The sequence below is a fragment of the Carassius auratus genome, chromosome 24, assembly GCF_003368295.1.
Source record: "Carassius auratus strain Wakin chromosome 24, ASM336829v1, whole genome shotgun sequence".
NCBI lineage: Eukaryota > Metazoa > Chordata > Actinopteri > Cypriniformes > Cyprinidae > Carassius > Carassius auratus.
The window spans coordinates 929800-957791 of NC_039266.1; the positions used below are offsets into that span (position 1 = coordinate 929800).

General features: G+C 38.0%; 2 protein-coding genes across 7 annotated transcripts in view; both read right to left on the minus strand.

Moving 5' to 3' along the window:
• Window positions 1–16934, minus strand: part of LOC113041936 (vascular endothelial growth factor receptor 1-like) — a 39516-nt gene extending 22582 nt beyond the window's left edge. For 2 of the 4 annotated variants that reach the window (XM_026200523.1, XM_026200524.1), the window contains exons 1-10: window positions 16624–16929; window positions 14795–15281; window positions 11569–11665; window positions 10700–10911; window positions 8576–8715; window positions 3241–3403; window positions 3005–3141; window positions 1577–1748; window positions 1320–1437; window positions 1024–1193 (exon numbers count right to left, since the gene is read on the minus strand). In XM_026200523.1, coding sequence (XP_026056308.1) covers window positions 1024–1193; window positions 1320–1437; window positions 1577–1748; window positions 3005–3141; window positions 3241–3403; window positions 8576–8715; window positions 10700–10911; window positions 11569–11665; window positions 14795–14852 — 1267 coding nt within the window. In that variant the 5' untranslated portion in view covers window positions 14853–15281; window positions 16624–16929. Of the gene's footprint in view, window positions 1–1023; window positions 1194–1319; window positions 1438–1576; window positions 1749–3004; window positions 3142–3240; window positions 3404–8575; window positions 8716–10685; window positions 10912–11568; window positions 11666–14794; window positions 15282–16623 lie in introns of those variants that run through there. The other 2 variants (XM_026200521.1, XM_026200522.1) reach the window with 2 other exon arrangements.
• Window positions 16935–17189: 255 nt separating this feature from the next.
• On the minus strand, window positions 17190–27969 carry LOC113041937 (suppressor of tumorigenicity 14 protein-like). 3 transcript variants are annotated; one of them, XM_026200525.1, is made up of 17 exons: window positions 27865–27969; window positions 26581–26755; window positions 25559–25686; window positions 24318–24385; window positions 22669–22859; window positions 22466–22588; window positions 21882–22101; window positions 20927–21069; window positions 20740–20837; window positions 20464–20573; window positions 20201–20334; window positions 19736–19840; window positions 19553–19651; window positions 19024–19137; window positions 18674–18793; window positions 18366–18549; window positions 17190–18157 (listed from the first exon to the last, which is right to left on the minus strand). In XM_026200525.1, the coding sequence occupies exons 1-17, from the start codon at window positions 27949–27951 to the stop codon at window positions 17830–17832; spliced, it is 2427 nt and encodes an 808-aa protein (XP_026056310.1). In that variant the 5' UTR covers window positions 27952–27969; the 3' UTR covers window positions 17190–17829. The 3 variants fall into 3 exon arrangements, 2 of the variants coding, with proteins under 2 accessions (XP_026056310.1, XP_026056311.1); XM_026200526.1 differs by having other exon boundaries at window positions 18028–18157; window positions 18329–18549; XR_003275487.1 differs by lacking the exon at window positions 17190–18157 and adding an exon at window positions 19432–19451 and having other exon boundaries at window positions 18411–18549.
• Between the last annotated feature and the right edge of the window lie 23 nt (window positions 27970–27992).

Below are 27992 nucleotides of genomic sequence, written 5' to 3' on the forward strand. Positions count from 1 at the left end.
ACAGATTTCGATGAAAGGGAAAAGGCAATGAGGGTATATTGTCATAGTCTCCATCATAAATAATAATGAAATTGAATTGAATTGAATAAATTCATTATTGTGTGTGTGTGTGTGTGTGTGTGTGTGTGATTTTGTTTGAGGAAAAACAAAAATGGATCTTTTTTTTACATTTTAATTATAAATTGTTAAACTATCAAATTTACCCAACAGTTTGATTGAATTTAATAAAACAGTTATATAACATTAAAAGTAGTGCTGGGCAACAATTAATCATGATTAATCACATTCAAAATCAAAGTTTTTGTTTATATATATATAACCTTTAAAGTTGTCCAAATGTTGTCCTTTGAAATGCATATTACTAATCAAAAGGTACATTTTGATAAATTTGCGGTAGGAAATGTACAAAATATCTTAATGGAACATGATCTTTACTTAATATCCTAATGATTTTTGCCATAAAAAAAAAAAATCGCTAATTTTGACCCGTAAAATGTTTTTTTGTCTATTGCTACAAATATACCTGCGCAACCTAAGACTGGTTTCGTGGTCCACGGTTAAATATAATATAAGTGTGTTCTGGGTATATTCATTTTTATTATAAAATTTTTATTTATTTAGTCATTTATCAGACGCTTATATCCAAAGCAACTAACAAATGAGGACAACAGAAGCAATCTATTGTAGTATTAAAACAAAAAAAAAAAGATCCAAAACTAAAAGTTAAAACTTTATAAATACTACCTATACACATTTTTAAAATAAAAAAAATTAGATAAAAATGGCAAATGCACACAACAAAACTTAACATTTAAATGAAAAATAAAGCTTATAATTTTTTTTAAATATTAAAGAACAAAAGGAATAAGAGTATAATAATGATTCATAACATAACACTTAATCAAACACCAAAAAACAACTACGGATGTGTATGTACAACCACACACACGTACACACATATACATATATATATATAAATAATCATTGCTCAACACTTATTAAATGAAAAAAACTCTTTCTCACCATTTACCACCAACGTGAGTGTGAGGTTCTGATAAAGTCCATACTGCTGGATGCCAGTAAGGATGGTGTAGATTCCAGCATCTTCTTCTGCAACATCCCGAATGACCAGAGAAAACCCATCTACATGGTACCGGGAGCACCGCTCGGCGGCGATCATCCCATCCTTCAACCTAAACAATAGATTCAGTCATTGAGATTGATTTCCTCTTTAGGCCAAGTATGTTGTTTCTATTCAATTTAATGATCATTTAATCAACTACTTAGCAGCAGAACTATGTAATCACAGGAAATTCTACCAGATGACTTCAGGTGCAGGGAAAGCCCTCAGTTTTGGAGTAAGACGGAAAGATTTCTGTCCTGCAGAAGCCTGAACCACAGGGCCATCTCTGTGCTTGAGTCGAATGAACGGCTGGTCTGGGAACAAACAGACAAGAGAGTAAAACCATCAGAAACACATGTGTGGACAACTGAGAGATAGAAAAGCTGTAAATAGTGAATTAGAATCCATTAGAGGTGGAACAGCAGCGACAAGGTGACTGATTCTAAAACTCACCATAGACAATAACTGTGGTATTTGTTTCTCGCTTAGATGGACCACTTGTTACATGGCATTTGTAAAGTCCTCTGTCTGCTTTGCTCAGTCTAGGGATGGTGAGAAGACTGTAGAAGAGCATGTTGGTTTGGCTCCTTGATATGCGTCTGATGATATTGGCAGATCCATTAGCCTGGAGTAAAAACAAGCAAAGCACATTGTGTCACAAACATAAAGAATATAAACCACACGGCTTTCAGATGAAATCAGGTCTCCAGACAACTGTCCATTTAAAACAATCCTTAGTGCACAAACTGTCATTTAAAATTTCTTAAGTTGCCAAACATAAAAATTTGAGTTTACTCTTTAATAGCTCAGGAGTTTACATGGAGTGAGTTATGAAATTGCAATTTTGAGAAATGAATTTACACACACACACACACACACACACACGCACGTTTGTTTTTGTGAAAAGTGGGGACATCCCATAGGTGTAAAATTTTTATACTGAACAAATTGTATTTTCTATTGCCCTTCACCAACCCTACCCCTAACCCTAATCCTCACAGAAACTTGCATTTTTACTTTCTCAAAAATCTCATTCTGTATGGTTTATAAGTGTTTTGAAAAATGGGGACATGGGTTATGTCCTCATAAGTCATCCTCTCCTTGTAATACTTGTGGCATACCCATGTCATTATACAGAGTTGTGTCCTGATATGTCACAAAAACAAGAGCACACACACACACACAAACACACACACAAATTAATTTCCTGATCATTTTGAATGATTTAATGAGTTTTGATGGTAGAGTTTGATATATATTAGCAAATCTATGCACAGTTTGAAACTCTAGAGTGGACACATTTCATTATTCTTTTTCTCAGAAGAAAAAAACGTGATGCAGGAGACTTAAAAGTCTCTATGTTCTTTCAATAAGACATTAAACAAGCAAATGTTTGTTGTGGAACTAATTAATTTAGTAGTAATACATCAAGATGAGTTAAATTTTTCTTAAAGGGATAGTTCACTCAAAAGGGAACATTTTGTCATTGTTTACTCACCCTCAAGTTGTTCTAAACCTGTATAAGTTTTTTTTTTAATGTTGAACATAAAAGAAGATACTCTGGTAATCAAACAGTTGATGGTCCCCACTGACTTTCATAGTGCTATTTCTTTCCCTTCTCTGGAAGTCAATGGGGACCAACAACTGATTGGTTCTTCAAAATTCTTCAAAATATCTATTTTTTTGTGAACAACATAGGGAAAAAAACTTAAACAGGTTTGAAACAACATGAGGTTGAGTAAATAATGACATAATTTTCTTTTTTGGGTGAATTATTCCTTTAAAAATCCATGTACATAGATTCTGATTATACCAATTGCAGAATAAAGATATTATAAAGAGCAGTTCATAAATCACAACTGTATACAGTGTAAACCTCACCTTTTGTGGGTACGTCCAGCTGATGGAAACCCTGGTGTTCCATGCAGCTGTAACGGTGCAGTTCAGTGCTAACATCTGGCCCTGTAATGTGTGGACCAAACCCGTGCTGTTCAAATACACATCCAGAATCTCATTCACTGCAAGAGAAGAAAACAGATGCAATTTTTAAACTTAAATTTAGGTCCCAATTTTTGGTTCACAAAAAGAAGTTTCTCATAGAAACCTTAAGTGCTTACCTGGTCTGTGAGTCAAGAACTTGTTGCTATATTTGACTCCATTGACGACAGTCTCACAGGAAAATAGCCCGATGTAGAAGAATGTGGGAGTACGGATAGTGAAACCTTGCCTGCTGTTCCAGATGATGTTTCTATGATCAGGAGCTAACCGGTGGATATTAAACTGAAAATGTAACAAAAAGGATAATAATAAAAATAAAAAAAACATTAACAGCTACACCACAAGCTTTTGCATTTCTTTTAGGTAAAACAGAGATTTGTGCTTACACTTTGCAAGCTCTAAAAGACTTCCATTTGTGTGTATTGTAAACATAAACTTGCATTTTCAGTTTTGATCTCTTTTGGCCAGCGCACACAAGGGCTCTAATGGGTTCAACAGTGCACCGTCCTTGAGAAATTCTTGGAGAGCGGTGTTATGATTTTGTTTACTTTCATATTCAGTGGAGGAAATGTTTACAGGTTTAGATGTGACACTGTGGAAGCGTCCTGCCCTTTCTCAGGGGATCAGGTGGATGCTTTCCTCCCAGTGTGAGCTGCTCAAAATCTCCTGGTTTCTAGAAAGTACTACTGCATTAGCTAAGGATTTAGATAAGCCCTTTACCCAGGAGTATAACAACTATAGATTATTGCTTTAAGTATGGACACTTTTGGCCTTGTTGACTTAAAATAAACTCTCTTTAAACACATATTTTCCAAAAAACAATGACCAACAGTTGACCAAATGACAATTCTGTAATTTTTCTAAGGCATTATGAACATTTCCACCACACTGTCATTTCCGCCACATATCAAATGATGATTGTGTAACAGCATTCTGTGGCGGAAATGATGGTGGTGGAAATGATTTTGGAACAAATCACTGAAATATTTTGGCTAACTGCACAGCTAGCAGTCTCTGTATCCTAAATACACACAATTACATAATATTCTCACACTTTCTTTTTACAAAATTTGACAAAATTTGAGCCAAAAAAAAAAGATGACTTTAAGACCACCATTCGACACTGGACTGAACAAACCAGTGTTATTTTTAAAAATATAAAAAACTGTATTCATTAACTGAAATATTATGTTTTCTTTGAGTTGTGATTTTAATTGACTTATGATTGATGATCAGCTGACTTTCTCAGACCACATTGCTAAAACTGTCCAGGCTGAAGATTTGCTTTATTAAACATCAACAAGATCAAGCCCTTTCTTTCGGAACATGCCGGACAACTCCTTGTTTAAGCTCTTGTTCTTTCCAGGCTGGACTATTGCAATGCTAGGATTCCAGCCAGTTCTGTCAAACCTTTTCAATTAATCCATAATGCGGCAGCAAGGTACATTTTTAATGAGCATTTTTAAGGATGCACGTCACACCAATAGCTGCTCGCATAAATTTCAAGGCATTGATGTTTGCCTACAAAACCACCGCTGGCTGTGCACCCCTTTACATAAATTAATTACTTTAGACTTATATGCCCTCTAGAAGCTTGCGTTCTGCAAGTGAACATCGCTTGATTATGCCATCCCAAAGTCACTTTTTACGGATTTTTAAATTAAATGTTCCCTCCTGGTGGGACTCAATCCGAGAAGCTGAGTCCTTAGCCATCTTCAAGATTTGGCTATAAACACATCTCTTCCATCTTTATTAGACCCTCTAACTCAGTGGTCTCAAACTCAATTCCAGGGGGTGCCACAGTTTAGCTCCAACCAGCTCCAAATCACACCTGCTTGGAAGTTTGTTTGTAATCCTGAAGACCTTGATTAGCTGGATCAGGTGTGTTTGATTAGGGTTGGAGCAAAACCGTGCAGAGCTGTGGTCCTCCGAGACCAATGCTCTAACTCTAGCACTCTCTATTCTAATTCTATGAACTAGCTTTCTAAAGCTTATACAATTAACAAAAGCAAAAAAAGACCTCTAACACTAGCTTTCTCTATCCTTTTATGATTCTATCTGTTTTCTTTTTATTTATTATATTATTTAAAACCCCTTGCTATGTGTACTGTGTTAAGCTAACTTAGACTGGTCATAGTACATATAGTATCATTGCTCTTTTTGATAATTTTTATTGCTTCGATTGTCTTCATCTGCAAGTCGCTTTGGATAAAAGCGTCAGCTAAATGACTAAATGCAATTTTAAAATGTAATGTAAAGGGGTCATATGATGCTTTTTAAAAGATTATTATTTTGTGTATTTGGTGTAACAGAATATGTTGACATGCTGTAATGTTCAAAAAACATTATATTATTTTTCAAATACTGTACATGCCCCGCCTCTCTCAGATTGTCGTAACAAATTCTGAATTACCTCCTCTCCTAGGCACTAAAACGGGCATCCATAAAATGTGTTGCTGTTCTGTTGTAAGTAATCTTAAAGATTCAAATAAAGGCCAAATACATTGCTTTTGCTTTCGCCTAGATACACACAGTATCCCCCTGACATGGCTGCTTCAACAGTAACTGCAGTAACTGAAACCACGTCTTCTTTCTTTGCGTGAACATTTGGGCGTCATTACGCAAATATTTCCACATAGTGATGTAGACATGTGGGGGCGTGTTTGAATGAGCCGTTTTGGGGGGAGGGGTGACAGAGTCTTAACTTTGATAAAGAATATCTCTTTGGATTTGAGACTTTAGTCTTTGGAACCTTATAGATCTTCCTTATGCACCAAGAGCTTGTAACATTCCAAAGAGAAAGGAAAATTTGAAATCACATCATAGGACCCCTTTAAATAGTTATTTTAAGTATGAAAAAAGCACATACTATAACAAACTAAAACGAAAATAAAAATTACAAATATGTAATCAAATGCAAATTCAAAATCTTAACAAATACTCTTAATAGTACATAAAAATACTCAAATAACACTGGAACTATACTGCTAAAAAAAATCCAGCACCAATTTCAGCAAAAATAGGATTACTGGGCAAACATCATATGATTTAATTATGAACACTTGTAAAGTAAAAGATTGTGCCCCCTTCACCTTTACTAACTAGTCCCACCTAAGTCTTAGGTAACCAACATCCCTCTCTATGGTCAATGCGTAAGAAGGGAGGGCGAGGATGTGGAAACGTGACTCCAGTCCATCTCCTCACATCCTGTTACTACAGGATATAGACATTATGGCTAGGCCCTCAGGTCAGCTTCTGGAAGGGCTCTGCGGCTACTTTCACAGCTTCGGCGAGAGCCTATGTATTGTTCCCTACGCGAAAGGTGCAAGATTAAAGATATACTGCCAAGTGCAAAATCCTCTCAGGAAAAAAACACTCTACCAGTGTGTGACAGTCCAAGTTTGAGAAGGGTGGGGAGAACTTGTATTTATAGCACGTTTACTTTTTGAATATCTGTGCGCAGGGTCGGCAGGACATAAACAAAGCAAACAGAAATGAAATGTAGTGCCTTTTTGAGCAAGGAGGGAGGATAGGGATGTCATATCACTAGCATATCCTAAAACAGTTTCCATCCTGCATGCGTGGAGCCAAAGGCAGCGCCATTGGAACTGGTCAACTTGTTCTTTTCCGTTTCCTCTTCTCATCTGAAATTCATCCTGAAATGCTTAAGTCCTTTTTTAAACCCTCTTGAGACTTCTGTTGCCATATTTGGACTCTATGTCTCCAGAGATGTAGTAGTGTATCTAATCATAACATAAATACACAGCAAGCCATCTTTTTAAGCTTCATTCCTTCATTCCTCTCTGTCCGTGCCACCAGCTGTGGAAGACATCAGTCTGCGTGAGGTGGTCTCGGCGTCATCTCCTTGGCTTTGTGCAGTGCCAACAAGAAAAGGAAGCTGTGGGCGCCGTTCACTCTGAGCATCGGCTTAAAGTATCCATGTCATGCCGTGCCAAAAAGACTTCTGTACATCCCCTCCACATGCCGTCATGAACACACACACATCCGAACTGGCACGAAGAGATGCACACTTGCCCTTATAACCTGGGGTGATTGTTTGATAAGAACAGGGAGAGTTTGTAAATGAGAGTGAGAGGATGTACTCCACGTATGACAGTGGAAGAGTAGGGATTTGGCACGAAAAGCCTACTACAGAAGTACTTGGCACTAATGATCTGTCTTTTTCTGATTATTTGCAATAACAATTCATCACACGTCAATTTGCTCCAATTTGCTCTGGCCTAGTGGTTAGAGAATCGGACTCACAATCGAAGGGTTGTGAGTTCGAGTCTCGGGCCGGCAGGAATTGTGGTTAGGGGAGTGCATGTAAAGTTCTCTCTCCACCTTCCACCTTCATGACTTAGGTGCCCTTGAGCAAGGCATTGAACCCCCAACTGCTCCCCGGGCGCCACAGCATAAATGGCTGCCCACAGCTCCGGGTGTGTGTTCACAGTGTGTGTGTGTGTTCACTGCTCTGTGTGTGTGCACTTCGGATGGGTTAAATGCAGAGCACAAATTCTGAGTATGGGTCACCATACTTGGCTGAATGTCACGTCACTTTCACTTTTTTTTCAGTCCAGTGCAGCAAAGTCCTTAGAAAGCGCGCACACTGCAATGTGTTTACTGTAGTGGCTGCGCACATTCACACAGAGAATGCGCGCACACACACACACACATACACTGTAGATGTGCATTCTTCCTTTCATAGAGCCAAACGGAGCTGAATATAATAGAACACAAGGTCTTTAGAGAAGCTCTTGTTAAATAGCGATTTTAACGGCATTACAAATGTGATGTAAGTAAAGAACATGAAAAAAGCAGCGCACACGAGCTGTGTCACAAATGATACCCTACGCACTACGTATTTATGCACTGTGTACTCAACTGTGTAGTGTATGAACTACATAAGGATATTTTTTCATTCATAATCGTAGTTAGATAACACCCCCCCCCTCTACATAATTAAAGCTTCGATGGTTGAGTGCATTAAGTGTCCAACATTCCACAATACATTATTTTTTTTGTTATTAAATGCATCTTTTGGGTATTTAAAGTGCAATTTTGTGACCACACTACTTGCACTAGAATGGCACAAAATAGTGCATAAATACAGAAATTGGGATGCACATACGCTCAGAATTAAATGAAGAAAAGATTTTCTTTGGGTTTGAAATGTTAGTATAGAGCTGTTTTTTCTATTTTTACGACAGAGAGATGTTAAAAATTGTCTGTTGAACACTCGAACAGTTATAATTAAAAAATCTTTAGACATGAGTTTGTCCCAAAACAATCAGACAGAGCATCATAAAGCAACAAGTCATGAATACCCCTTTCATAATAATAGATCTAGATCTCTCACATCATACATGTTTTGTTCAGTGCTGAGAAACAGATTTCTTGTTCCTGGAAAGAGGGAAAGCTGATGTGTCTTATGAAATGATTTGTTTGACTCACAGCTGAGACACTCTCCTTGACCAACAAGACTTTGGCATCCGGGTTTGTGACTCTGCAGGGGAACACCAACGGCTCTCCCTCCTTCATGTACACCACATCTGGGATCTCCGAGTGCATCTTTACAAACGGCTGCTGGCTATCTGAAACACCAATGCTGAGGTCAGGAAAAAACAGACACTGCATACAAACAGTAGATGCTGACAACAATCTAGAGTCAGCAACAAATCCAGAGAGAATGCATGCTTGTTATCAAACGCTCTCTCTCTGTTGTTTTCTCTGTTGCACTTTCGCCCCAGTTGCAATATTCTTGTGGCAATGAAAGGCTTTGGGTGTTGCTCGCCCCATTGTTCGAAGCTCTGGTGTTATTAAAGGAACAGAAAAAAATCTCTGAACATTTTAACAAAAGTACCCAAAGGACTGTTGGATGTTTCCTTGTCGTGCTTTGATTCAATATAAAGGATGCAGGGTGAGGCTAAATAGACATGGTCGCAAGAGCGATTGATGGTCCTCAGGGGCCTTGTTGGCTAAGCGGGGGCCACACCTAGTGACCTGGGGCACCTCTTAGCCTTCCTTAATGCCTGACCAGGCAGGATCTGAGTTTCTTCTGCCCCAGCATGCCCTTAAGGTGCCCACTCCCATGTACAGACACGCATCCCAACAAACATACACAAGGAGACATCGCATCCTCTATCCTCGTCTCCAAGTTGTCCCTCCCCCGGAGCAGCACAGGATACGGACAGCCGGGCTGAGGGAGATAGATAAGGCTGGGTACCCTGGGAAAGGCTGCCCAAGAGCTGAGCCTTTCAACAGCTGGGGCTATTTCTGTCCCCTCGAGGTAGCACGTAAATGAAAGTTATCGTTTCAATTTAGTCAAAAGTGAGAGAGGACAGTCTACGGTGTGAGAAAAACACATTAAATGCCAGTGTGAATCCGTGCCAGACGCTCACTTAGTCGGATGTGTTGCCTCGAGAGAAAAATGGTGTTTAGGTATTATTTGCTTCTTGAGGTTTCCTGTTTAGCCTTAAGCAACAGAAATGGTCAGTGAGATGGCCAAGCTATTAAACGGAGGCCAGTGTCGTGACAAATTTGGTCCTCTTTGGAAATCGGGTCTCTGCTAGGACCACAAGTAATCCCAGCGTTTATTGGGTACTCTCGTTAGCACCTCATTACAATTCCTGTTTATCACATGTTGTTTAAAATTATTTAAGGTCGGATTACACCAATAACGATGACTATAATGCTAATTAGGGGTGCTCCGATCACGATCGGCCGATTATGTGCAAATCCACTTCATTTTCAGCGTTTTTTGGTGCATCTTCTCAGTTAACAACGGCTCTGTGTAGTAACAGCTGCTCTATGTGAAATCCGCACCTCATGGAATTAACCGCTGATTAGAGAACCGGCTTTACTGATGAGATGCGCATTAACGATCGGCCGTTCGTGATCAGAGCACCCCTAATGCTAACTACAACGCAACTATAGTGTCAAAATCAGTAGACGATAACGTTACATTATTTAACGTTCCACTTTAAATGCTCAAGCATTTTAAAGTCAAGTGAATTTTGATTGGCTGCCAATGTTTTTATCGTTTAACAGCTAGAACATCAAACATTTTGAAAGTGATTCCAACAACATTGTTTCTATGTCATTACCATTATAAAATAATGTGATAATTAAAACTTTATAATTAATTTTATCATTATAGTTACCGTCATAGTTAGCTGAGATATTAGCATAGCATACAGATTCGCCCAATATCTTAGCTTGTGCACCATGCATTTTACATGTGTTCATCTCCAGCCTTTAAACGTAAAAACATGCTAAATGAGATATTTCAGTTCAATATTCACTATTACTATTTATTATTTTTTTGTCTTCTCTAGTTTGCTTCCTAATTTAGTTGTCAAATAAACCTGACATTTTATATTCAAAATAGTGCTGACTCCTAGGATGATCTTTTTTGCTTTGGATAAGCAGTTATATACATATTTTAAATTAATATCCTTTGTTTTAATTGGTATACCTATTAAATGATAGTTTAAGACTTAATGCAGACATGATTTCAAGGAAATACACTGAAAAGAAAGGGTTTAAGGGTTCCAGCGTTCACCTGAAGCGTCTTACCTCTGATGTAGACGTACACAGAGGCCTGTTTGTGCTGCTTTTGGCGGTACCTGCAGCGGTAAGAGCCAGTGTGTTGAGCTAAAGCAGGACTGAGCGTCAGGCGGCTGCAGTACTGGTTATTTTTCTTCCCGCATACAGTCTTTTCTATCTGGGTGCCGTGGTAGACTTTCGGGACGCCTGATGGCAAAACCCATTGGAGCTCCCACCGACCCCTGAAACATCAAGTTTGGATTATACAATGCACTTTATACCTAATGGTCCAAGTACATCATGTCACTATCAGTAATCAATATATAATGGAGCCAAAAAGTTTGGGACCACTTATGAAAATGATTCTATTTTGCATTTTACTAAACTACCAGCTCAGTCAACGTGATTTATGATTGACTTATGATTTGTTGGTTTTTTTGTTTGTTTTGTATTTAGTTTTGCTTTAATGACAGCATCAAATGCATTGATGATGATGATAAAATCTGATGATCAAGTTCTCCAGGATGATTTGAGAGACTGTTGTGTATATTCACTTTTGACCTTTTTGACCTTTTGTACAAAGGAGGTAATGTTAAAAAATTTGATTGACCATTACCTTTTGAAATACTTTAGACATTTAAAGCCCCAAAGTGTTCTGTTTATTTCAAGATTTAAATCAAATGACATATGCCAGATCTCCAGTGTGCTCTTAAGATTTTGACCCCACTCAATTTTTTTTATCTTTAATAGTTGCATTTTACAATCTAAACGTCAATCGTTCTACATTCCTCCTTACTAAAATCAGTATCACCTCTGTTAATCATAAACCCATTCATCCAAAAAAATCAGGATCCAATTTTAACCATTTCTTCCTCCTTTAACCATGACAAATCACTCACCTGCAGTTTAGCTGAAGTGTCTGATTTCTCTCTATAATAAGCTGCTTTTCAGTAACATCCAACACTGGAGAATTGAACCTCCCTTTTGTGTCTGTATCTTCAGATAGAAAACAGAAAGGCATGTTAGAGTTTGCTGAATAAAATACAGTGAAGCTTTACAGAGTGACATTTACCACATTTTACATTTAGATGATAAGAGTCCATGTAGAACTTACATAAAATAGGACTAAGCCATTTAAAGCTATAGAAACATACCAGCTCCTGCTAATACTGACAGTTATATTTTAGTTGCTTCTGAGCACAGCACAACTTTTTCATGGTTGTTATTAAAGGTCAGTTGAGTATTGTTCAGAGATACTTGAGATCCTTTACAAGGCAATGTTTATTAAGTGAAAGAGATTTAATAAATCATCAGAAAACATCACATTAATGTGGTTTTTAAATTTTTTTTTATAATAATGTTAATAAAAAATAATGATAAAAAGAAACACAACCAATTATTTTATATTTTCATTTTTTTACCGTGAATAAGTACATAAATAAAATAAACGTAAAATCTCAGCTGTAGACTAAGTTCGAAATATCATCAAAATAATTGTTCTTCTTTAGTTTGTGACACAATTCTGTATCTATTAGTCTAGAATAATTATACTAACGTATTTTTCAACTTTGCATATAGATATTTTCTTGTTATCTTCTTGTAATATATGTAGCCTACACAAATTCATGCATACATTTAATTGTATTCATCTGATCCCTAATGGAACATAAATCGAACGTAACGACGTAGTATTTTGAACTGAATAACAGGCTTATAAAAATGATTTACCATATCCTCGTTATGCTGTGACATTAATGGCCTATTTCATATGCAGAATCACATGTATGGTGAGCACAAATACATTAATCAAAAATAGTGGTCGCATCGCATACTCCAGCTTTCATCTCTTTTTGTAATTAAGAAAAAAAAACACTTAACTGTGAGTAAGGTGTCACATAATTCAATATGATTTTAAACATCTCGTCTCACTACAACACGAACCAGCATAATTTCCTTGCCATTATTCACACGCTATGCGCAGGCCATGTGCCGTCTATATATTAAAATTGTATTGTAGTTAGAACAATGTCCAAAAAAAAAAAAAGGAAGCAGGAGTCAAGCACTTTTTCCCACCCTGAGTCACGCATGGGATTCAAACAGGCTCGTTATCAGCCGGTCCACACGCTGAGGTTCCCTTACAGAAACCCCAACAGGAGCGCCTGCCACTAATGAGGGCACGAAAACCTGCCAAATTCAACAAACCTTACACGTCATATCTGAATAAAAGCTAATGAACCAGAGCAAATAAGGCTGAAGCACGTAGGAAAGGTCAGTTACACGAACAAAAATACAGAACTTAAAAACATTATATGGATGTTGCATGCACTTAAGCATTATTTTAATTTGAGTTATAAATGTGTCGGAAACGCTACGCATTTACGTCATTTTTGTGTTTATTAACTTAAATTCTTCAGTCTTTACTTGTGTGACAACTTAAATATCACAAGAAGAAAAATGCATCATATCTATGAAGACTGATTCAAAAAATTATTAGTAGCTATTAAATAGGCTACTGAAATTTTTCGTTATTTAAATAGATTATGATTTTTTAAAAAATGGTTAAAGGCAAGGAAACATTTTTAAGTTCTATAAAGGAATTTTATTCTTTGCTTAACTTTATTGACCACAAAAAAAAGCCAGTTCAAGAACTGTAAAAGGAAAACGTTTCTTGATAAGAAGGTTCTTTGTTGCAAACTAGAACTTTAATTTTAACAAGAATACGCTAAACGGAAATGCAATTATTATTATAATTATTTCATTTGCTTTACTACATTTTTTTTTAAATAGTGTATTATTTTTGTTCAGTTGAAATTGATTTATTAGTGCATTTTGTTTGTAGCACTTTTTTAGCAATCTTTCTAAAATGCATTGTCCTGATTAACTTTACAAAATTATTTCCCCTGCATAACTGTATGCTTTTGAGCAAGCATGCATGGTACATATGCTTAAAACACATGTTTGGCCATTAATCAATTTCATTTTTCCATCCTGTGATGCAAGTGGTGAATTGTTGACCAATAAAGCACTAATAATCACGCAGTGCAGACAGTACATCGCTTCACCCCTGGCTTCCTCCCCTTGGGTCTGTTTTAGCTATAACACCCTGATTAGCGCTGGTTCCTGCCTCACGGTGGTCATGACCCCGAAGTCATTTATATTAGAACTTCCATTTCACTCAGGAAAAATAACGCCCTCTCTGATTCAACCGTGGCCAAACATTAAAGGAAGCCAAGTAAGAGCAGAGAGGTCTTTACTATCAAAACAACTTGTCCTACTATGGCAGGCCGATTTAGCATTTATTTCTTATAACTAACGTATGTTTTTATATTAGTAGCCTACTTATTTTTAACTATTAATAAGCAATTATATTTTTTAATTATCCTATCTGTATAATTGTTTCTTTCACATGAGTTTTGTCTATTTCTGCACATATCTTGTTTGTTGTTATTTTTTATATATGCATTTTTCATTAATTATTCTGATTTCCATTTCACTTGTTCATTCAATAATATAACCAGATGGTTGGATTATAGCATTCCAATAAAAATAGTTACAATTAACTACATTTTTCTCTAACAATGTGTGATTTTAGAAATCAAATTGTATAAGGATATCAGTTTCAGCTATCAACTATTCTTTTCAGACAAGTTGTTTGGACAATTGTGACTAATTGTATAGATTGAATTCAGTTATATTAATAAAAATGAAAATACTCCTAGTAACAAAAATACTAGTTCGATTAAATTATAAATGTAAATGTTAAACAAGCTTGCCATAGCATTGGAAAAACTAATTGTGACACATCTGATTCAGCGCCAATTTACGTTCGTTCAGCGCATAATTTTGTATTTGCAGCACGCATTATTAACAACTGGGCATGAATAATAATAAAAAAGAAAATGCTAACAAGTTTGTATGTTTATCCAAATTGAAGGGAAGTCTCCTCAAATGATGCGCTGTTGTAAGGAATGCCACACTCACATCCTCAAGCATTCCCAAAATGTTATTTCATCCTTTAGCATTAATGGAGTACCATGCGTATTTGAAAAATAATTGTATGATGTTTAATATGAATAAGAATGAAAACTGATAGTCTACGATAAAAGTACATTTCATTCCACATACCTTTTGTCAGAACACGCCCTGACAATCCAAATATCATCACAAATAATATATCGAACATTCTCTTGGTCTTCCTTGAGGTCCTTTGCTTGGATATGAACACCTATGAAGAAACACTGCAGATCCAGTACTCCAGAGAATCACTGCACCTTTACAAACACCAAACTCCTCAACCCCTGCTTTCACATGGACTACAATCAACTTCGGTATCGTCCGGAGTATATGAACTCTTGAAGCCGGAGGACCACGCATGAATTCCAGTTAAACTCTTGCCCATTATGACCGCGGGCTGGGATTTATTCATTTCCCACTGCCACCGGGGCTTCCGTGACGCTCATCGACACACCCATCCCGCGCGACCGACGTGACCTACAGCCCGATGTACAGCACAGCTCCTGTGTCTTTCCTCCACTTCATCAATCAAATCACAAATAAACTAATTTATTGCGGTAAATCCAACGCTGTGTGAAGTTATCCCACCCTTGCAATCCTTAAAAGAGGAGAATAAATCCATGAGGGGAAACAACTGAGGGTTTTTTTCAGAGAGACTAGGAGTGAGGAAAAATAGATACTCGTGAACATCAACGAAAATTTTGTTTATGCTGCTTGCACATTAATATAGTAAAACAGGAAGTTAATACTAACGAACAGAAGAGTAATTAATATAAAACCAAGGACATTTGCTTTAAAATACTGCTCTTTATGTTGTATCCTCCATTATATTGCTTTAAAGTATCACCTTTGTCTCATATTTTTCTCCTAAAATTCCTCAGGTGAAATAAAACGGATACAAATGAGACAATTGTTCACATAATTGGTCTTGGGAGAGAAAACTCAATTTGAACATTTAATCTTATTGCTGTCTAGGATAAACAACTGACTCGTTTGTGTTTTCATACATCTAAAATATATTATATACATTAACCATGATTATATTCACATTAAATAAGAAAGAAACACTTTAGGGATGATTTACACTTCATTGAAACATGCAAGGGGAAGTCGTGGCCTAATGGTTAGAGGGTTGGACTCCCAATCGAAGGGTTGTGGGTTCTAGTCTCGGGCCGGACGGAATTGTGGGTGGGGGGAGTGCATGTACAGTTCTCTCTCCACCTTCAATACCACGACTTAGGTGCCCTTGAGCAAGGCACTGAACCCCCCACTGCTCCCCGGGCGCCGCAGCATTAATGGCTGCCCACTGCTCCGGGTGTGTGCTCACAGTGTGTGTGTTTGTGTTCACTGCTCTGTGTGTGTGCATTTCGGATGGGTTAAATGCAGAGCACAAATTCTGAGTATGGGTCACCATACTTGGCTGAATGTCACTTCACACACTTCACACTTCAATATAGGAACAGATCACAGAGTGGAAGTAATGTAGCACCTCTTTTTAATATAATTCTATTTTTTTCATATATCTAATAAAAAGTATCAACATTAGCTCAGTTTTGACATTTGCATCTGTTTTTTCAGGGATACAGATAATATTGTGTGTGTAACTAAGGAAGTACTGAGTAAGATGTAATGTCAAATCATGACCAGCAGAGAGTCTGAAGGGCTGCTGCTGCTCTCGCCCAATAAGGGAGAAGCCAATCATTTTTGTGATAACAAAAAAACCCTACAAAAACATACAAAACAGTAACAATAATGACTAAAATTCATGTTGGTCATTATTTCTGACATGCAATCAGTTTCACAGTTGAACATATTTGATAAGGAACATGAAGTGGAGGGTTTATATCCTTCTTAAACAATGAAAAAAAAAAATCCTTTAACATGAATAAATGAATGAAAACTAATATTAAGCCACTGTATGCAAATAACACAAATCTTACCAAGAGAACTCTTTCCACTGCAAATAATCCCCTCAGTCTCTACACTATTAGTCCACTGTCGAGGCTTTACAGAATACAGTTGGTTTGTAGGTGGTTCTTATGAGTTTGGGGCATGAAGAAGGGAGTGAAGCTTCTGGAAGACCGTGGGTAGAGGTTTCAAACGCTGAGCAACAGGAATTGGTGGGAAATTGCTTCCGATGCAGAGGTGTTGATGTTTGCTGTGTGTCTGGGCACCATGAGAGCTGGGCACCTCGATCACAAGCAACTGAGTTTGGGCCAATCACCCATTCTCTGGTGTAAATATATGTGTGTGTGTGTAAGTCACACCTGGCCTTTCGTCTGCTGGTGAATCCAGTCTGTGAACTTAATGACACGTGTGTAAACTCCAGGCCGGTTCTGTCGGGCACAGCCCTCACCCCAGCTCACGATGCCTGCTAGAAACCACCTCCGGCCACGTTCCAGACACACTAAAGGTCCCCCAGAGTCTCCCTGTGCGAACATAGATGTGAATATATGAACGGTGAACATCGACAAGCAGCGAGCACAAAAGCACACACTAACCTGACAAGCATCCACTCCTCCCTGAATGTTTCCGGCGCAAAGCATTCTGGGAGTGACCGCATCGTCATACATTTTATTACAAGTGTTGTGATTGATGATGTTAACGGTGGCCTCTTGCAGCAATGTGGCCAATTCACCTGAAATCAAAAGTTTTTAGATGGAAACATTGCATGTTATGACATTAAATGGTGTTTAGGCTTCTTTAATCTGATTTACTTCTGAAACCCTTCTGCTCGTTAAAGTTTACAGACATAAAAAATATTTCAAATATAAAAATAAACGTATTTCTTACTAGTCAGGCATGAGTTTTAAAATCATTTGAAATAAGATCTCTATAGCAAATATATAAGTACCAATGAAATTTGTATGGATATATAAAAAAAAAAAATTACATTTTCTTTTATTTAAAGTACATCTATAACACTATCTTTGTGTTATATAACCATGGCATTAAACCCAACTATGATGACCTCCGCTTCTGTGAACCATGGAAATGTGAAGGAAATCTTTGCCGTTTCAATGGGGATCCTGGGGGATTTTTCAGTGGGTGTGATCAAAGATGATTTCTTTAGAATGCGTTTTTCTCACCTTTAGTCATCGTATGAATCATGTGTTTCAAGACAGTGTTGCTAACGTTGTCTTGCTTCAGCTCAACAAGAAGTAATTGTTTGTTCTGAATGAGTTTCTACAACGTGTCATACCTTCTTCTGACAGAACCCCCCATCCAGTGACAAAGCAGCTGGTTCCCGAGGTGAAGGCGTGAGAGGAGGCAGGAATGCAGATGGGCTGTACCAACTCATTGAAAAAGACAGGGGCGCTTAGTTCTAGAAGAGCGATGTCATAGTCGGAGGTGAATTGGTCGTATTGTGAATGCAATACGATGCGACGGATTTGTCTGGTGGCCGCTGCGTTGCTGACTGAGTTCATAACCCGCATGCCCATGTAGGCCCTCCATGATCGCGCATCAGAATACCTGCCAAAACATTTTTTCAATTATTTTTTTTCAGTATTCTTTAATGAATAAAAAGTTAAAAAGAACAGTATTTATCTTTTGTAACATTATAAATGCCTTTACTATGACTTTTGATACATTCAATGTATCCTTGCTGAGTAAAAGTCAAATCTTCCAAAAATGAATACTGACCCCAAACAGTAGTGCATGTGCCTGAATAAAACCTCACTTGATTGCATCCGAGTCCTGAAAGCAATGAGCTGCAGAGACAAGCCAGCGGCTGGCCACCAGAGATGCCCCGCACACATGACCATAACGCTCCATCTGAAGGCTGACCTGCCATGGCCATGAGCCTGCCTGGGCATCCGTTCCACCCACAATCTTTGCCCTCTTCCTTGGCCTCGTGCCACAACCTACATGCACAGCATGACATTTGTAGGATTTGTTATGCAAGCCAAGAATCTTACTTGCAAGAAAAATGTAACTGCCTCTAATAATAAATTTGATGTGAATATGTAATTCTATGAGAATGCTCACTACAGCGCAACTCATCTGAACCATCTTTGCAGTCTTTAATGCCGTCACACTCCGGATTGATCTTACTCAAGCACTTTCCACTGGCACATTTAAAAGAGGAAGGAGAGCATCCTTTAGAAACTGCAAGAGACAGAATATTCAGCATCGCTGATCAAATGAAAGAACTAGAGGACATAGGACCATAAAAAGATTTCACACAGTTTTCTGTCTGATTGTGCCATTTGCTTTTTTTATGAATGTGTTCATACTGAAATCCATATGATTTGATTGTCCAAATGCATTTTTGGTCCATTAAGCAAGGAATAATGACAAAATATAGCAGAATTGTAGGTAAAGTGGGTTTTACTCACATGCTCTTGTGCAGTTGAGTTCATCACTGCGGTCTTTGCAGTCCACAATCCCGTCACACACTGAGGCTTTGGGGAGGCAGATTTTGTTTGGGCACATATGGAAGCATTTACCTCCTAAAAAGTGGGCAAATTGAACACGAAATGAAAAAGAAATGAGTTGGACGAACAAATAAGTTGTTGGTCATAATTACCATTGCTTGGTGAAATTTCAAAAGGAATCTGCAAATGGGAGTTCTGAGTTAAAAGTTCCCCACGCAGATTTCGCTCATGTTCAAGTTAGTCAAGCAACTTTGCATCACTGAACAACAGAAAGCTGCTTAATTTAAAAGTGACTTATGTGTGCACATGCACATGCACGCACACACACACACACACACACAAACACACTGAAACGTAGGCAGGTCTTACCACAAACTCTCTCCACACGTCTGTAGCAATTAAAATAGACATCTCTGAGTATCAGTGAATGCAGAATTGTGCATGCTGAAGTATTAAGTCTTCTTAAGGATTAATTAAAAGACACTCTTACCACAGTTGTTCTCTTCACTGCTGTCATCACATGCAGTGTTACACTGGCTGTTTGGTCTGCACTGACCCATACAATACACTTCTCCTGGTTTACACGTGTCTAATGGCAAAGTAGAACAGGGATAAATAAGACAACAATGCTTGGCTGAAAAGAATGTATGGAAAACCGAACTCATGCACTTACTGCATTTGGCCTCATCTCGTCCATCAGAACAGTCTTTCTCTCCATCACACACTTTTCTCAGAGGAATACACTTGCCATCTCCACAGCGGAACTGCCTCGGACATGCTAATATGGGAGAAAAAGCAGAATTAGTGAAGTGTACATTTGTGTTTTGATTCAATTAACTCTTTATAATCTTTATAAAATAATACCATGAAAGATTAAGAATTTTATTTTTTAGAAAATATTTCACTGCAGTTAGTCAGTTTATTAGATTGTCAAAATTATGATATCTTTGTATGATTCATTTCTTTTTTACTTTTTGTTTGACCGCAATTTTAAAGTGGTTACACACATTTCATATTGAAACTAGAATCCTTTTGAAACAGTCGAAACAAAACAAAAATTTTAATCAAGTTACTTTACAAATTAACGGGGGAAAAAAACTTGAATATGCCTTTTCAAGAAACATCATAAAGGTCTCACCGCTTTCAGGAGAGAAGGCCCTGTAGATCAGGTAAAAACCTTTATGGGTCAAAGACTCATCCGAGTGAAAATGCAGCAGGACGGGTGAAGAGTAGATCCTCTTCCTGCTGCTGTCCCCAACTGGGTTACAAAGTCTGTGAAAGCGTAAGAAAAACTCATGCACACAAATATGCCAGCAGTTCAGTAAAAACATCTGACATGCCCGTATAGGAAAGTTTAAGTCTGTTTTCTAGTCATGAATATATGAATAACACGACACTCACTTTACGCCGCCTATTTCCAACCAATCTTTTTCGCAGGTGCTTGAGGCCGGTGAATCCTGAATGTCTAGCATCACAATGGTCACGGAGAGAAGGTATCCCGGCAAAGGAGCCTAAAAGAGAAAGCAGACTCTCAACGGACACACTCTTACACAAAGCAGCAGCCACCCTGTGCTCCTCATCTCAAAGAGGGAGCATCCCAGGCCTCTGAATGGGGTTCACAGGGCACTTGGGAGGAGGCTCATGGGATACCTAGGAAAGCCTTTAGCCTTAGCTCACCCTGATTTTCCAGTTACAGTCCACATTTGGAGGGTAGTAGGCAGGGTAGTAAGGGGACGTCACCGTGCCGTTCCACGCAGTGAGGAAACCACCACACTCTGCAGAAACAGTGACATAGAACCGAAGATTCCTGAACAGAATAATGGCTAACATTATAGCATCTCATGCTGACTGCTAATTCACTCACCGGTTTTGGGTATAGCTTGGAAATAAGCTTTGAAGATGGCTCCTTGCCTCTGACGATTGAAAGAAAATGTGACAAGCATGACGTTTCCAGAAGATGTCAGTTTCATCACAGGAGAGGTTCCTGATATTGGCAGACCACACCATCTGGGAAGAAGAGAGATGTTGTTTGATGTTTAGCCAAATTTACTCTGACAATGAGAGTCCAAAAACAAAAATAAAACGGCATTTATGCATTGAGTAAAGATTATTTTATGTGTATGCTTAAATTGGATTTCTGATGGTATTTGATTTTAAATCACACCATGTATCACGCTCACATGTCTGGCCACTGACATCAAACCTGTTGTGCAACGTCATGATGCGGCATATTTGAATTTAAACGATACCGTATTTGAGAGCTACAAACATATGAATTCAGAAGACTTGAAATATACAATAATGTACAAAAGTTTGAGGTCAGTAGGATTTTATTTCAAGAAATCTTTCTATTTAACAAAGATACCTGTAAAAAAATTTATCAAGGTTTCCACAAAAGTATTAAGCAGATCAACTTAAATTCGATAATCGTAAGAAATGATTCAAACATATTAAAGTGATTTCTGAAGTGTAATTTGACACAGAAATAAATGTCATTTTAAAATATATTCAAATAGAAAACAATTTAAATAAAATATATATAAATAAATAAAAATAAAACAAAAGGACCACTTTTAGGGAGCTTTTTTTTGCCACGTTTAGAACTTTAATTGTGTCCATCATTAAAAAAGTATTGGAGATTCTACAAAATATCTTTCTTTGTGATCCAAGATCACAAATAGCTTTGCTTTGACAGTAAATGACAGAATGTTTCATTTTTGGGTGAACTAACCCTCCAAGTATTGTAATTCAATCAATAACCCCGAAACGTAGAAAGATGCAAATGGACAAAAACGGATTTTCTCTGCTGTCCCATCTACCTGGCGATGATCTTGTTCTGAAGCGGCAGTAGGAAATCATAAGCAGACAGCTTGTTGGCAGAGCAGCTTCCTGGTGTCGCCCCTTGAAGTGTGAGAATGACAAGTCGCACGACGTGACCGGACGGCACCCGAAGCCTCCACTGGTAATACGGCTTCTTCGGACTGACAAGACTGAGTGTGCGATTGTTTCCATACTTAGCGTACAGGTCAAAAGACATGGCTGTTAGGCATATGAGAGTAAGACATGGTCAAAATAAGTGAATAAATCAAGAATACAACCAATATACTGACTGTATAGGAATTGTCATGACAGAATGATAATATAATAGTGATAGTACACTGTAAAACCTGCCTGGTGGAAGGACTTGCATGCAGAGTTTACTCAGAGGATTAATGGGACATGGTTGCATTTGAATTGCCTTACCTACACATGGCTTACTTGTGTGTTTCTTCACTTGTGGTACGATGTATCATGGAGGATACAGAAGAGCTTAGTTTAACCAACGTTTGGCAACTCAAGTGAGTCAGTGTTCATAAATCATGTGAGTAAACTCAACAGGCTTTACAGTGTATTATGGTTGTACCCTGCAGCCCCAACTGCCACTTGCCACTCTGTAAAGAGTTTGGGTTCTTTATTTTGTCCGCTTTGTCATCAGAATCTTCATCGTCGTCATCCTCAGAATCACCACCGTTATCTGCATTCAAACCTGCACACACAGGAATATACGTTAAGATCTTTTCCTTACTTTGGAAAAGACATAAACAGAGGGATCAAAACGCTCTTAACCCAGCAGACGCAGTGTGTCCTCGTCCCTCTCCATGTAGTAGCGCTCCTCGTTTCTGCTAAAAAGGACCTTGTTGGTTCCAGGTAGACGCCGTTGCAACCGGGATGGGTTCACTCTCCGGAGTTCCTCAGCAATAGCGGGAGGAGCAGAGAATTTACTCCAGTAGTAGACACAAAGACCTTCCACTCCTTCACTGTCATCAGGACACATGACTTTTAACAAGATGGGTTTATAGGCTTTGAATTGAGATCAATTGAGGGAATGCATATATTAACAGGTTCCAAATGCATGAGATAGAAACCCACAAATAATAAATGCTGTGTAAATGATTACTAAGTTTGTGCAGTTGCAATGAGGCATTACACTTACACTACTGTTCAAAAGTTTGGGGTTGGTAATGTTTTTAAATGTTTTTCAAAGAAGTCTCTCATGCTCACCAAAGAAGCATTTATTTACATTTAGATGCTAAAATACAGTAAAACAGTAATATTCTGAAATATAATAACTGTTTATATGATGTATTTTAAAATATAGCCTAATTTAACAAAAGCAAAATTTTTGTAACATGAATAAATGTATTCTTCTTTTTTTTATTTTTTTTTTATTACTGATCCCAAATTTTGTACATGGAAGCTTATTAAGTGCACTTTTGAACAGGATCAGGTGGAATAATGCCGGATCAGGTGGAATAATGCCTGATCAGGTCATCCGAACAACACCTGCATTCAAAGCTACAAGAAAAAACACACACTTAGTAGTATTCTTCACATTTCATATAGCATTGAATGGCACCGGAGCAGAGAATAAAGGCTATTTGTATGCTGTGCCATCACTGAAAGACTACAGAGAAACCAGTGCACTGAGTACAGCAGACGACCTCGAGTGACCACATTAGAGCAGGACTGGCAGTTAAGAAATGTAAAACACATTACATTTACTACTTGAGCAACAGCTGTGACTATAAGATAAAGTGCTGAACATACTGCAAGACAATTTTAGTATTGTTGGTAACTAAAACTAGTTTCTGTTAGTTGGTACACATTAGAAGAAAAATTTAAATGTTGCTTTGGCTAAATGCTAATTGATACCGGGTTGCCTACTAAACTACTAAATGCTAATTTCAAACATTAATGCATTAATTACATGCAAGTTACCCTGAGCCAAACCCTAAACCTAACTCTAACCATATAGTAAGTACATTTAATTAATCAATATTACTGACTACTTCAATGTATAATTACAATGTAACAAGGACACCTTAAAAATAAACAGAAATACCACTAAAATAACACTTGACTATTGTGGTGAATGTTCAAAATGGTGTCATAGTTTTTTAATTGTTATGTTTTTCTATTATTCCTTTTTGATCATTGATTAGAAGTTCTGTAAGTGACATTTATTAAAAAAAGGGCATACAATTTTCTTGCTATCGGACTGATATTACTGCAACAGAGCAGATGTCCTGAGAAATCCCAACTGTCAGTGCAAAATTAAACAGCAATAAATTAAAAAGAAAATAGAGATGTGGGCACTTTTTAGCCAATCAGAAATTATTTTGTGTGCTTGCACAAATGAAATGGATTAAAAAAAAGGCTAAATTTAATGTAGATTATAAACATACTGTGATATTTGTGTTCATGTACAGACTCACCTAAATGCAATAATTCCTGAGTGCTGGTAATATGTGCTCCATGGTGAAGAATCATACAAGTCTGAGAACTTAGATCCACGGCACATCAACGGAAAGGAAGGAAAGAGATGATAAAGAAAAATTACCATGAGAAAAAACAGCCGCCATTCTCTTTCCATTCTCAAACTATTTCTGAAAGCTGTAAACAAACCCCTGATAACATCTACCAAGGTCATGAAGTTCCCGCCGGGTATCAACAGTATTTTGAGACGTCTCAGTGACATCAGAACTACGGAAGGCGTGACATCATTGAAGAAGGTGAGACATCAGTGGCCCAGGCTAGACCTGCAGCCTTGGCACAAAAGCACTGTTCTTGTGCGATTGGCTTTGAGCAACAAGAGCTTTGGGCAACAACAGCGCCATTGTCTGGAGCTCAATGTCATCCCGAAGTGCTGGATGGAAGGGGCGGGCGGCGGGTTTAGAACTAGTTTTAAGAGCAAGAGTGCACACTTGCAGGCCATCAGTTCTCACAATCGGATTCGCTCACTATTAAATGGGATTACATTGGCTACATTTAGGCTAATTAGAGCATCGCGCCCAGACGAGAAAGCCACACTTGGCCGGGTTCCTCATTGGCCTCCATTAATCTCATGCCTAATGCAGACACAAATGCCAACCCTTCCCATGATACTGACTTTCCTGTGCTCTCTTTCGGTGCCCTAAATCCTTACTTTCTCTCTCTCTCCTGGTCTACTCTGTCCCCTGGTCTACCTTTCTTTTCTCCGCTGGCTGCAGCCTCTCAGCAAAGAGGTACAGTGCATCTGATTGTGTGAGAGGAAGCCCACAGACAATGTTTTATTGAAGGACTGATCTTCCTCTCACTCAGTCTGCCTGGGCCCTGTCCCTCTCACAAACACCGTTCTTGTCCTCGGCCCTGAAAAGCTGCAGTCCTCTGGGAGTCGGTCTCACCGCACCACCTCACACCGAGCCTGGCTCTGGTTACAGCTGGCTTTACATTTAAGAGGGCCACAGAGTGGCCGAAGGCTCAGCAGAGCCTGCTTTACATTTAAAAGGATGACAATGAGGGACGAGCGCACCACTGGACCTGCAGCTCTGGCGGACTTTGCGTTTGAAAGTGCCAGGGCCGAGCATCGTTCCTTGAGTGGTCTCTGGAGAGCGGCCGCATTCCGGAGAGATCACGGAGAAACCGGCTTTGTTGCCGAGGGCGGCACAGAGAGACTCTTATGTATGTTTATGCTTACATAATGGCTTAGCGCCTGAGACTGGAGGCGGAACTGTGTAGACGACGGGTCTGCCAGGTCTGGAGAGAAGCTGAGGTTGGAGAACTCGATGCTTCCTCCAAGATAGAACACTGAGAGCGATGGAGAGGCTGTGGGAACAAGAACACTTATAAGAAGAAGATATTTACTTAAAGCAAAAAAAAAAAATTTACTTTACTAAATATTACACTTAAAGTCATAAGCATACAGATACTTTTCAAGCTAAATATTTCACAAAAAAGTTGTGAAAAACTAAAATAGGCTGCCAAGTGATTAATCATGATTCATCACGTCCAAAATAAAAGTTTGTTTTTACATAATATATATGTGTGTATACTGTATATATTTATTATGTATACTATATATAAATACACACACATACATGTACATATATTTTTAAAATAATAATGCGTATATATATATATATATAAAACATAGAAAAAAGCAAAACACATTTTCTTAAATGTGTACATGCATAACATGCATGTGTGTGTATTTATATATAAATAAATACACACAGTACACCCAAATATATTATGTAAACACAAACTTTTATATAAACTATTAAGCAGCACAAATTATTTCAACACTGATAACGGTAATAAAAACTAAAAAAATAATCAGAATACTATAATGATTTCTGAAGGATCATGTAACAATAAAGTCAAGTCTGGAGAATGGCTAAAAATTCAGTATTGCCATCACAAGAATAAATTACAGTTTAAAATATATTTCAGTAGAAAACAGTTCATTTAATTTGTACTAATATTTCACAATATTACTGTTTTCACTGGATTTTGGGGGATCACATATATCATATGTATTTAAAAACATATCCAGCAGCTCAGTGTTTATGTGTAGTCTATCAAAAAAAAAAAAAAAGTATTCAAGCTCCTCTTGAAGAATCTCCTTGGACAGCCAAGGATGAGAGGCTTGACTAGCTATACTGGAACATACCAGATCATAATCTCAGCATTCCTCTACAGCACAGGGTCTTAACTTACATGCAAGGAAATGGAGAGTCATTGCAATGGCAGCCGAGAGAGGGAGGAGGGGGGAGGCTCTCAATGCCCACTTACTCCATACCCTGCAATTCACTCTCTTGCCCATCGGGCTCTTGATGTCAGACTCGCTGCTAGATGGACTTGACATCTGGGTGGGTTTCGTCACAAAGTCCTCCTAAACACAAGTGGAGAAATTTGCCTTACATCACTTTTTGAGACAGCATTGACCTACTACTCTTACATGATCACTATCGCAACCTTTCTGTCACCCTAGAACACCCTATGTGTCGTATTTAATTGGCTTCCTGCCGCATCATTCTAAACATCTTTTCATTAGTAGGAAGGGGTCGTGGAACTAGGATATCCTGGTGGGATTCCCCTGTGGAGTCGCACAAAGTGTCATTTAAGGGTCTGCTTTCCCACGGCCCCTCTCAGCGGTGTCAGCACTCCATCTTTGACAAGCACATTCATGAGACTATCAAGACCAATGTTTAGACACAGGTGACCCGGTGGTCAAAATAAAAGGGTTCAGTTCATTAACACAGCTGAAATTAGCTTAAAATACCTATTGTAAATTTGTACAGAAGAGAGTGTTGTAACACGTCAGTTTAACCAATTGGAAATGGGAAACTCAAAAATAAAGATTCCAAAAGGTTATTATTATTATTATTTTTTTTTTACAGTGATTCCATTGAAGAACCATTTTAGGCTAACCATATAACATTTCAGTGAATAGCTTTTTTTTTTTTTTTTTTTAGTGGGAAACATTTTTTCTTAGTTTAAAGAACATCTAAAGAAACTTCCACTTTAAAGAACCTTTTGAAAGAATGGAAAGCGTCAGTAGAAATGGTTAAATGTTCTGCATGGAACCACAGATGCATATGATCACCATGTGACAGCAGTTTGAAAGACCTTTGAAAGAACAAGTCAATTTTGAAAAAGTATAATTTCATATATAATCTAAGTATAGTTTGATTTTGTAACATCCATGCAAGCTTGTCTTAAAAAACAAAAACGAATAAACTTGTACTTGTATTGCACTCACAAAGATTTGCACAGAATTTATAGACCTGCATTTGCAACAGCTATGACTAACTTACAATAAGATATGATTTGTGCATTTCTAAATGTATTTCTATCGTCTATTTTCACACAACAGAACGAATCGTATTTTATATGTAAGAATAAATCCATTTTGTTCCATTTTAATGAAAACAAGATGCCAAAAGTGCCCAGAAGCATCATGACAGTGTGTGTTGAATTCTCTGATGGAGGGTCTCTTACCTGTGCAGGTGCACCGGCGGGGGCGCAGGCTCCCAAACCAGAGACGCTGTAAACTTCGCAGCTTCTGTTTTTGGGAGAAGTCCTCATGGCCCGCTCTTGTATGGTTCCGATGCAGCGATACAGAGCAA